This window comes from Pieris napi, chromosome 12 (assembly GCF_905475465.1).
Source record: "Pieris napi chromosome 12, ilPieNapi1.2, whole genome shotgun sequence".
In the NCBI taxonomy this organism is placed as follows: domain Eukaryota; kingdom Metazoa; phylum Arthropoda; class Insecta; order Lepidoptera; family Pieridae; genus Pieris; species Pieris napi.
The window spans coordinates 6,784,139-6,797,376 of record NC_062245.1 but is presented as its reverse complement, the minus strand read 5'-3'; the positions used below and the strand labels follow the sequence as shown (position 1 = coordinate 6,797,376).

The window sequence follows — 13,238 nt, the reverse complement described above, 5'->3', positions numbered from 1 at the left end:
TAAAGAGCTTCGACACGTGACTTGTTTCAAGTAATAGTGTCAGCGACGAATCTGCCAAAATCTCGCAAAAACTGTGCAAATAATTCATCGGTCAATTTGACGTGTGTGACGCAGGTCCATTAGGTTTATTATTACAGTGTCATAAGTACGAGCGGTTAACGTCTACGTTACAATTAATATTTGAGACTCAGTAACTAATATAAAGTACAGTCGGGACGAAATTCATGAATATGAACGCATTTGGCTTTTACTTATAATAAAAACTACCGTTATAAAATGTCGTAGAATCTATGATTATGAAAACTCAGCTGAACAAAAGGTATTTAATTCCTTTTCATTGTGAAAATATATACAAACAGTCACCACCACCTATCGCACATTATTGAATTTTAAGATTTAGATTTATTTAGAAGTTATCTATTAATAAAGATATAGCATTTCTAGGTTATTTACTACAATCTTCCTATGCCAAATATTAAACGTAAATTCTTGTAAAATCGCAAAATAAGAATTTGCAAAATACGACAAATTAGGTGCAGATATATATCACCGGATATCCGGGCTATATATTAAAACAAATCCATTAACAACTTTCAAAATATTTCGTACATTATCACTTATCTATGCGATTGTACCTCTGGCTCGGTTCCAACCGTTTGATGTTGGACAATAATCTAGCCAAAACTAGTGGATATTTCGTGGAAATTCCCTTTTGTACAACTCGTTAACTGTTGTTTTAATAAATGGTAGCGTGGGCCTATCTTCTACCTAGCTGTGTGATATATAAACTTGTTCTTTATGTCTCAAGGGAAAAAAGAAAGTCGTGTTTTGAATATCTAGGACTTAAGTGATCTTGTGACGTCAACTTTAGATATAGATATGTAAAAAAAATTATAAAACAAAAGTGTCATACCAAATCACTAAGATTGAGCTATTGAAACGTATTTACGGTATCAAAATAATGTTTTACTGTATACAATATTTTTAATAACTTTTAACCAGTGACCCTAATGGCGGCTGTACCAAATAATTTTTATTTAACCTATTTGGTCGGGCAAGGACTTTAAAAAACTAATTAATTTTATGGTGTCACAGTAAATCGGCTATGTTACCATCGCTTCTAAGTGACAACTGACAACTGTCAGATGACAAAATTAGTTGAAATCGAGCGGGAATTGAATACGGAACTAATTTATCTAATGTCTGCTATATTAACGAGTCGTGACAGATATGACAAAAATGGGGCGTATTATTATGTGTAAAAAACGATAATTCAACATTAACGTCCGCATTAATATATTCGATTCATTGAATTACGAAACTTTTTCAGTCTGCTAATGTGTAAAAAAGTCCTAACCCCGGAAACACTCTCATAACTGTAGGATTTACTATAAGAGTGTTATAGTAAAATTAGGGAATGACTTTACTGGTCAATATCTTGGTAAAATATTATATTTTATGAAATATTTGTACGAACCTAGTTCTAATGGAATAGCAATATGTATTTTCAAAAAGTGAGTTTTTTCTAGTTATAACTAAGAAAGATTTATTAATAAATTCCATATACACTAAAAAGTGAAACATTATGAATCTGTTTATTATTTGAATGACATAAACGTTTGGAAAGGATTTGCTGTAGTTAATCCAATACATTTTTATTTATTAACCCGGCTGACAAGTCTCTTGGTTGTTCTTTCCTACAATGTAAGCCGAGGTTTCGGTGAAAATCATAAAAATGAGCGTGTAAAGGATTGTAAATCAATAAATCTAATTCATTTTGTCTTCGAATCGGGAACACATCTTCAGGAATCCTTCGGGGATCTAAACAATATTTTCAACCTTAACTAGAGACAAGAGTAATATTCATAATTACCCACAAAAAAGAGTAAATTATCTGCATTAAAAATAATCTTTATTCATTTCTTTCTCACAAAAACTTAGTACATAAACAACTGACAGTTATATACTATTATTAATAAATAATTGTCTCACTTCTATTTAGGGAAATGGAAATTATCTGTATTCATCAATAAATTTGCTACGCATTCCAAACTTTGTGAAACTGTTTAGTATGAAGGTAGAACCTTTGAGATAAAACGAGGTAGTATTTTATCTTAATAATGCACGAACCCCGATACTCGAACAGACCCTTGTATAGGCGATTGTTTGTTCAGTTACAAGCTCAAAAAGACCGCATCACTATATATGATAACGATTAGCAATCTTTTGTATTCGCATAACCATTGATATTTGCATACTACTGAACTAGTCGCACCGACGTATAAAATATTGACAGTGAATTTTAATACAATGGCAACTTTAAACTCCATATAAAGACTACTACATAAAAAATACCGAATCGGCGCCATCAGCCAACAGTATTATGCCTTTGGTAAACATTTTACAAATGACCTTATGGTATATTTTGATAGCTTCTATCGTCCGTAGAGATAAGTAAATATTAAGACTGACGTGTTTGATCTTTACGATTAGTTCGAGAAGGTAATAAATGCAAATCTGCATATAATATTTTAAGATTTCCCTAAATAACTAGGGGCGCAATGTCGACTCGTGAAAATATTTGTATATGTCACCGTAAAATTGTAAACACCGTTAGATTGTAATCTATCTCGCGAGATTATAAACTGTCGAAAAATTGTGAACCTCAACGAACTGCTTACAATTTAACGTATTATTATTCGGTAGTTATATGAAATTGTTGGGAAATAAATTAATCTGTAATTGACCAAAGCAGTTTAAATGATAACTAAGTTAGTGTAGTAAAATCTACCGAATAATAATACGTTAAATTGTAAGCAGTAAGCTGAGGTTCACAATCTTTCGACAGTTTATAATCTCGCGAGATAGATTACAATCTAAGGGTGTTTACAATTTTACGTTAACATATCTTCGGCAGGATTTGTTACGTGTTTGTTTGATTGTAGACGTCATTATTCAAATACTAATTTTGATGAAAAATTAGAATTTGATCTTTAACATTATAAGGATCAACCAATAGTATTAAAATATCAATACACGCTATCCTATACCTCGCTCCTTTAGTGCACTGCCTTTAGTCGCATTATATATTGCAGCGTATTGTCAGAAGGGAATCGTTTATCATACAAAGCGGTAACTGATACGATCGAAGATCTCACCAATTGATTCAATTTTGTCACGGAGTTTAAAGCACGAAGGGTTTCTAAAGTGGGACTTTTAAGTTCGTGAAGATTTAAATATTTGGAACAATGGTTTCGTGGTTCATCGACTATATTCTCTTAAAATAAGAAAGGTTGAGTCTTATGGTTAATGACTAATCCTAATTAGATACGAGAGTCGTTGTTTCACCTCAGTATGACCAACCTAACAGTCGAAACACATCAAATTGTATTATATGTAAATTTCTTGACGACTCATTGGTCTAGTGGTTAGTACCCCTGACTGCGAATCCATGGGTCCCGGGTTCGATCCCCGGCTGAGACGAACATCGATGTGATGAGCATTTGGTGTTGTGCTTAGGTCTTGGGTGTTTAAATATGTATTTATATGTCTATCAATCTATAATATGTATGTATATCCGTTGCCTTGTACCCATAACACAAGCTTCACCAGCTTAGCATGGGACTAGGTCAACTGGTGTGAATTGTAAAAAAGAAAAAAAAAATTAAATTAACCACAACCACAAATCTTTAAAGGTGTTCATACATATAGGTACGTATTAAGTAGCCTCTTATACGTATTGTCACCTACTTTCAACACCTTTTTATGTGTGTACCAACCATTGTTATTCAATGGTTTAGTGGCAGTTTACGGAGGAGGATATAACTGCCCTAAAAGTAACAATAATAACATATTATTTACATCATATCATACTGCTAAACACTGTTTCTTGCAGACTACCCCCACATTAAAAAAAAACGTGTGTGTGCAATCAAAAAAATGTGTGTAATGTTTTCAAAAATTTTATCTTTCGCATTATCGTTTGTAGAAAAAACGACAGTAACAATAGTAAAAATTTACTCTCATCATTCTTCCCTCTTGCGTCAAAAGAAGTATAACTTCAAAAACACACATAACAAAATAAAATAGAAAACAGCACTTAAAAAACTTTACTTCTTAGTTAAATTATATGCTTAGATGAGAATAAATGGGATAATCTATACAATACTGTCAATTATTGTAAAATGTCAAACGTTTATATTTTTAATCTGCGAGGTCTGCACGGCTAAAGGCAGACCATTCCACAATCGAATGGCTGTGAAAGTCTAGGAAGAATTTAAACTACCTACTAGATTTAGACAGCGTAAATATATTGAAAAAACATAAATCAAAAGAGATTGTACATGACATTTTTATCACCAGTTGATAATGAATAATCATATGAGAATGGTTCTCATATGATTATTCATCATAGTTGCCACTAAATGCACAAAATAAACAAATATTAATTAATTTATTAAACAAATTTGACCATCCGACAAACATATTGAAAATATATTCTCCTGTTATTTTGTTATTGTATTTAGAGCTGTGACATTTCAAGCGGTCCACTTGTCAGCGGAGTGCAGTGGCGAGTGGCGATATAATTAATTGTGTATCCCAAGTGGGCGACCTGGCTGACATCCGTCATCCAGCGTATTTAGGTCTTTATTTAGTCTAAAATTAGGTTCACTTCTCTGGTTTGCGATGTAATAAGGTGTTACGGAATTTAAGGATAAATATTTAAGAAATAAAGTATTCGTAAAGAAGTTTGTTTATTTAAATTGTTATAGCAATCATTTATATTTATAAAAACATATTTTGCTTCGATGCACATTAAAATTAATTTATTAGATAGTATTGTACACATGAGCAATGACAAATGTGTCGTAAGATGAATAATATATATTGATTTGTTTGTAACCGCCTCCGTGGTATACATAGTACAACACATAATAAATTCAATGCGTTTATTGAATGGTCCTAGGTTGTAATTGCGGTAATTAGGTATTGTTAAACAATATTGTAGTTGTCTATAATAAACAATGATTTACATTGACACTAATGTGTTCCGTTCCAGTGATTTTGAGACTCCTTTAGATGCATAGTCACGCTTATTCACAACAATTTCGTAAGTCTAAGTAAAATTGTAAGACGCATCGAAGGCGCCATTTTGTGTAGATATTAAAGTATATCAATCAAGCCGTCGACCGCTAAATAAATCTTTTACCCTAAAAGCTTTTTTCCAGTGCTCCACTTAATTTGAGCGTTTACGTGATTTCGATTTTCATACTAGAATTGATATTTTTGTTACCCACACATCATTAAACAATAAACATATGGTGTAATTTGAATGTATTTGGTGTTCTAAAAATATTGTTTTCTATAGAGGCTGTTAGCCGTTGCTTTATTTGTTAGTACAAAAAACATGATGTAAAAATACGTCCGTTTTAAATTTTAATTTAAAATTATATAATAATGAAAATAAGCACTCTGGGAGAGTGGTACAAAAATCTTTTCCTACAAATATTTAAATAATAATTCATAATTTGTTGAAGTCATTGCTGTTGAGTTAAAAATGGAAGTAGCCTTCAAATAAAGATGTATTAAAATATTTAAAATAACGTTTACATATTTAAAATACATAATTATTATTAATTAATTTTATATTTATTAATTATTATTTAGATTTTTATAAATAGAAGCTGACCAAAATGTTCTTTATCAAACATAAATTTGACAAATTAAACATTACCGTAAAATATGTGACGATAAAATTTTAAGTTTGAAACAGATATATTTTACGATGATTTGATACTGAGTACTACATAGTGTGAACACTTGTCTATTCGCTTTTTCTATACCAAACTTCTTCCTTTATATAAATGTACTTATAGTTATTGTATTGCAACTAGAAATAATGTGAATTCGGTATTAACCTTACTAAGTGGCTTGTTGTGTTACGCAGCTGCCCTTTGTGTAGTAGTGAATCGAAATATCGATATTTTATCCGAAAAGTGTTAGTAACTATTTCCCGACTTTGTCTCCTTATACATATGGTACGACATGTATAGTTTAAACAGTGATATAGTGTAAGAGGCAAATGTTTAATTGCGATGTAGATAAATAAGATTAGCCTTTTTTTAAATTGGGACTAGAACCATTGGACACACCGCACAAACCAACCACCACCACAGAAAATCTATGCAATTTTGCATTTTGCAATTAAAAATTTTTGGTACACTTGCGGTGCCTTTTTGAAACGGGTGCAGGAATCATTTATAGCGTTATGTTCATAAGACTGCCGCAAGACTTAACAATTCAGTTAAATGTATTTTGTTTTCGAAATAGTGTTAATTTACTGACATTCTAGAAAATAAAGTAAATAAATAAAATTATTTTGACTAGCTATTTTATACATGCTATGAAATTGTGAATTAACTTACATACACAATAACATCATAATATTTGTATATTTTGTATGGTGACGAATATATATTTACATCTTTCTTCATATGACTTCTAATCGGCTGGCCCATATCTCAAGATAAACAATAGCCAGCGTCTATAAACGTTTATTCATCGTTTATTATTCCTTACAACCCACACAATCCATTCTCTTAGATCTTAAGAAATTATTAAGGTAATTGTAGCTTTAGATAATTTGAATCAAAATCAGTAAGCCCCCGCACACACTTCTCGATAGTTTTGTCTAGAATTCGTTAGTTTATCGTTCGCTGTAAAATTAGAAGTATTTAATGTATATTTCTTTTTTGACGTACATAAGTGTACCTATATGAATAAATGATTTTTGACTTTTGAAGTTCTATAGATTTTTTTACTTTCCGTATTTTCCGTGTTTGTATTACGTATTATTAAGGGTTGTGTATAAAAGAAAATTAAATGTCCTTCTTATAAATAAAAACGTTTAGAAGAAGAGATCTTTAACATCAAATTTTAACAATTACATATTTAGACGACACGCAAAAACCGGTAATTTTAGTACACATTACATATACATTGCAAGTTGTTTAAAAGTCAATAATAATGACAATGAATTGACTTATATGTTATAAGCCTATGTGAGGTTTTTATTTAGCCAGCCTGTTCCAGATTCAGACGTTTATTTATTAATATTTAGGAAATAAATAATTTTAGTTACTCAAGGATAACAATAATAATAATAACCCTTTTTATTTCCTGCTACTTTTATTTACTACTCAAGGATAATGTAGTATTATAATTGTTAAAGAGCCTCGAAGCCTGGCGGTATTATTAGGTGTCTGCTAGATGAGCGGTATCGGGTTCGATTCCCGGTCGGAGTGTAAGCTTGGTAAGGTAGGCAATGAGTATCCTACCTTGTAAATTAGACTGTGAGGTCGAAGATATATGTATCAACGTCCTAGGCCGAGGATGGCAATTCAACATTTCTTTTTTACGCCCGGTCCCTTGCGTCTGAGGTGGTTCTAGTGGGTAGGGTCTCGCCACCCCTCTGAATTGCAGAGGGCCTTGAGTGCAGACCCAGCCCCACGGTCCCCGCGTCAAGCTCGACATCGAAGGCGCGGGCCTGCGTAAGCGCATTTTCACCTGCTTAAAGTATTATGATTGTGAAAGAGCTGATCAGTCCAGAAGTCTTTAAGTAAAATATCACATACAAAATACAAACTTTTTCTTTTTAAAATATAATAAATAGATATCAACAATATCTTAGTGTTGACAGTCTAAACAGCTTTGCTAGTAAATCTGATATAATTTTGTATTTCAACCATGTCTAGTGTTTGCATTGCCTTTAATACTAAGTACGAAGTGCACTTAAGGGGAACTGAAAATTGTCGCTGTCATGTATATTGAACAGTTAAGTGCACGAGACCGTGCAAAAATCTTGAATCTGATAATTTGATTTTTATTTAAACCATTATATCTAGTAACGAATTGCCATTTATATTTTCAGATACCTGTTTTTTGTGATCCTAATATTGTTCTACAATCAGTTTTTATAAATTATCAATTTGACTCAATATCGATCAAATAAGAGTTTTTTTTAAATTAAAATTCTACCTTTAGTTAGTTGTTACAGATTTTATTATTATCTATCTATAGCGTGTTGAAACAGCTACAAGATTTTCTGAAATTCGAAAAGATCTACATCATAATAATATACATAAGAATACAATCACAATCTTGCTTGTATACTCATAACTCTGGGGCTTTTTAGTCGGTGATATTCTTATACACGGTTTAACCTATTGTAGTCGGTTAAAAAGCTCAATTCGTTTAATTGAAGCTCCGAAACAGATAATGTCGCAAACGCATGTAAGAGAGACATTTCGTGGAAAGACCCAAAATTAATGAGGCGTTTGCCGTCGTCAAAACGACGAATACGCTCTGAATAAATCTTAGCAATATAAAAACCCTGATTCACAAAGCCCTTTTGCTTTCAGAAATTCTTTATTATTAGTGGATAGTAAAAATATTATAAAACAAGCTAATTGACTGCGTTATCTGAGGGACATACACTTTTTAGTTCCGGGCATCAGATTTCTGTATCTGTTTCTTGATTATTTGCTTTTTTTTTTAATTGGAAAGTTCGTGATCAGCCAACCGTGTCTGTCACACATTGTTGACTTTTTGGGTCTAAGGTTTCCTCACGATATATTTCCTTCCTTCCTTTCCTTCTCCATACGAGTGAGTGTAAAATGCGCACATAGATAGAAACTCCATTGGTGCACTGTCAGTGTCCGACCCCAGGGACACACGCTGAAGCTACTAGACAAAGAGGCTGAACGTGGCTGAAATATTTTGTTTAAATATCTGAAATTTTTTGTAACCATTTAGAATTCCGGGGCCATTATATATCTCTACATAGAAAATCCAGCAGATACGTTTGGAACACCTTGTCTGGTAAAAGGTCTGTCTAGCAAAAACCCTCACAAGGTTGTGTCAGCTATAGACCTGTTTGCTGTGATCCAGGTTTTATCTACTGGTCCCATATTTTGGGCCAACTAAGCAGAGTACAGATTTTATCCCCAACGCACTCACAAATAGAACTTAGCAAAATCCATGTGGATCCAATTGCATTTTGATATCTAAGATCGTGTGTCCGATTTTATTTCTATGTACCCGATTACCTCTTGTATTGTCTCTTTCTGAAGAAACCGGCGAGTTATGAACCTTAAGATCATCATAAGGCACAGAATATTGAATTGTTTGGTTTTATAAATTATCAAGACTTTTGTGTACAAGAACCTTAACCTCAAAACTATAACCATAGAATTTGTTGGTCTGCTTTTACGAGGTGATAAAAGTAACGATGTCTCCCTAATTCATTAACATACAAAGGATATACAATAAAAATATTATTTCTCTCTAAATTAATTATACGTTATAAAGCTAAGTTGATTTTTGAAATTTCAATCAAGTAACAGTTTTCCCGCAATCTCGTATAAAGTAATCTTAAACAATAAACAAGTAAATATGATAAATTTTTCGAAGTTGTTTGATGATTTATATGACAAAAGGATAGTTTGAAGTCCGTAATTTAAAGACACTATTTTTATTTAAACTAATTCAGTTCAAAAACTTTGATGTTATTATCTTAATATAAGTAGTATCTTTCTGTCAAAATATATTTATACTAAGATGTAGAGAAATAATGTATTTGTTCGTTAAGTGGACTGATAGAGGTTTTATTATGGTGAAACTATAAAACTATTTGTTACCGACTAGGCTGTGGGATGTACTCATAAACGCAAAGCCCAGTACTATAAGGCGGCGTCCTAATTGGGAGCGATCGTACGATGGCGCGATGCGTTTTTCATCTCACGATCAAAGTGGTCGTGCGATGACCTAACAGGTGTCCTAATAGATCGCGCGATATTCGATGGCTGGCGCCCCTCGCGCGTCGACGCATCGCGTAGTAACCGATTAGAACACTCAAAAGAGATCTGTTGCTTTGATTACATGATCGCACGATCAAACGCATCGTACGATCGTTATTAAAGCATTTCATGTGCTCGCACGATTACTTGCGAGGTTCAAATAGGACACTCTGATGAAATCTGTATATTTGAACTCATCGCACGACGAGACCGCATCGTGTCATCGTGCGATCTTCGCCAATTAGGACAACGCCTAATGCTTTGAAAATGCATTATGCCATTAACTTTTGATGCATCTTATACCATAACAAGAACATCATATATTTCAAAGAATTTATGATCATTCCGCCCCTAGGTTATAGATGAACGCTTGCATGAAAAACCCGCCATTTTCAAAATTATTAGCAAGCGCGCGCAAAGCACCAATCAAAAGTTAGGTTTCTATAAATCATTAAAAATTTAATGTACCGTAATTACAATATCAGTTAAGAGAGGTTTCATTTTACTCTTAATGAAACGAACTAAAGCCTCTATAGCGCTTTGTTAAGGACAAATTAGATTTAAATTTAATTAAGTTCTTTCCTCTGGGAAATGAGTATGGAAACTTTGTAATTACATCTGGTTTAACTCTCCTATTACGTGACAATGTATTTAAATAAAAATCAATTTAATAAACGATCTGGAATATATAGATAATACAGTCATTTTGCAAGTTTATCCTAAGTTTTTTTTTTCTTTGATTAGTAATTGTTTTTTTTTTGTAATGTTTGTTTTGTTTAATAATAGGTTATAATCTCTATATGTATGTCATGTTTGCCTTTAAGTGCTTGTCACATTAAAAATTGTATTTTGTGTTTGTTTTTATTTTACCAATGTGTTAGTGTGCCGAGCGTTGGCAAGCTTTTTCTCAATAAAAAATAAAAAATGTGTGCGTGTACTAGGTGTACCTACACACGTAAGAAGTGAAACTTCTTTATGACCTTATTTTTCGAAAAATGATCTACTATATGCAACTTTACAGAAATTGGTTAAATAAAGTTAAATTAGATAAAGTTTAACAAAAGGCTTTTATTATCATAGACATGAATACAATTATTTCATTTTAACTTATTGCTGTACTACTATGTAGTACTAAGATTATTACAGAATTTCATTAATTGTAATAGAATTATTAGTATTACTATCATTGTTATCGTTATTATATATTTTTGTTACTAATGGCTTCGAATCTCTTCGGATCAACCGTGGTAGGGACAAGAAAAAGATGGCGCGTAACCGAAAAATGTGACAAATGTGGGTAAATTTTTTTCCAACGCCGATAAAGAACGAAGACTTCAAAAAGCAACATGGCGCGTAACCTGCTACAAAATTTCTCCCATACGTCGATAAAGAAGTTTCACTTCGAAAGATGGCGCGTAACGGAAAAATGTGACGCGTAACGAAAAAATGTTACACTAAATTTTTTTTCAACCCCGATAAAGAATTTTCACTTCAAAAAGTTATTATAAAATATCTAGCTCTTATAATATTGTGAAGTTTTAACTAAAACTGATAGCGTTTGTACACTACGCTTTATATATTTTGAGTTCGGCACTATTAGCAGCTAATTTTCTATCTGGATTTATTGTTTTCTTTCTAATTCATTTCTTTTTTATTTATTGCTAATATATAGGTACCTATAAGATTTCGACTCATACATATACTGGACCAGCTTAAAACCATTGGTACCAATTGTTTTAACATTATTTGAACTACATAATTTTTATGAATTAATAGGTACAAATGATGCTTTTTTATATTATTACTTATTGAGTCATAAAAATCTTTATTTTATATATTTATGTACGTTCGCAAATCTTCATGTTTATAAGTATGTCTTCGTAGTGACCTAGTTGGGGTAAGGGCCGACTCCCCGCTGACGCTATTACGTGACGGACAGCCAGATCTAATTATTGTTATATTGAATATGGTTAATACTATGGCAAGATAAAACGAAGAACAAAACTTTCACACAAAATTAATTCAGAAGACGATTCTGTTTGAAGATAAAATTATCTTGAAAAGTACAATTAATTTCCTTGTCATTCCTATAGATTTTAGTCCCTATATTATCTCCGATTGAGAAACTTAGATTTATTTCGACAGAAATAATCTGTTTTCTTTATTTATTAGTAACAAGAATATTGTTTCGCCCGTCATTAATCAAGAGGATAGACAGGATACCTGGAGATAGTGGGAATTTATGGGAATTTTTCCTGTTTCCCCAATTTAACCTATATTTAGGTTTTTGACACACTTTCGGTCCATTAATACTTACAATGTATTAAAAATCGTTTTTGTTTGGTTTTTTAATTCGATTGAATTTTATAATAACTGATAGATTATTTTTTAAAGGTTTGTGTTTCGAAGCTTCCGCATTAAAATAGTTTTTCACTATGTCCCCATAATCAACCAAGGCTATCAACTCTTCACCCACTGCTGCGCTCTCTTTATAAAAAAAATCCCTAAATGTGTAAATATTTTTTTTTATGTTACTATAAATTTTATTATTGAAGTCTTCAAATCGAAAGATCTGTGGATTGTAGAATGCGGAGTATTTCCGGACCAAATGAAATTTAGTAAAATTACACAAGACAGGCTGTACCAACTGTGATAAAGCCAACTTTTGTTTCGTACAAAGCTAATCTAAATTTCTTGTTTCAGACAGCATCTAGCGCCTGCAAAGCCTAGCCCAAAAATGTGAAGCGCGCACGCACATGATTTCAATAGCAAATTTCACGCACACATCGATAAATCAGGAGCCAATAACATACAAAAATGAGACGCACACACGTGACGTTTTCGTTGATTTTGACACAAACACGACGTTCCCAAATTTTACTGAATACGCAGAGATTCCATATTACATAAAAGCGACATCTATGACATTTTGTATTGTCATAATGTGTTTAGGAGTTATTGGTAATGTAATGGTGCCGATTGTGATTCTGAAGACCAAGGATATGCGGAATTCTACAAACATTTTCCTGGTGAATCTGAGTATTGCTGATCTCATGGTGTTGCTAGTGTGTACACCTACTGTGCTGGTGGAAGTCAACTCGAAGCCGGAGACGTGGGTGCTTGGCAAGGAGCTATGTAAGTATCTACTTTAATAATTATATATTTTCTTTATGAATCGTTTCTATAGTACCTACTGAGAAATACACAAAAAATTATATAAAATCTAGTATTATGTGCATTGATTTTTAAGTGTGTCTTTATTAGTATTTTGAAATTTTGAGAACTATAGGTATTACGTTATTTGCACGTAGATTTTTCGTGTTTATGATTTTGTTTAATAACCTTGATATCTTTATCTTTGCAACACAATCCAAAATATAT

The 13,238-nt window shown here is 32.2% G+C and overlaps 1 protein-coding gene across 1 annotated transcript in view; it reads left to right on the top strand.

The window, feature by feature from the left end:
- The window catches only part of LOC125054721, a 45,148-nt gene that overhangs the window by 13,555 nt on the left and 18,355 nt on the right, over nt 1–13,238 (top strand). Inside the window, exon 2 of the mRNA XM_047656751.1 lies at nt 12,561–12,992. Coding sequence (XP_047512707.1) covers nt 12,614–12,992 — 379 coding nt within the window. The 5' untranslated portion in view covers nt 12,561–12,613. The remainder of the gene's footprint in view (nt 1–12,560; nt 12,993–13,238) is intronic.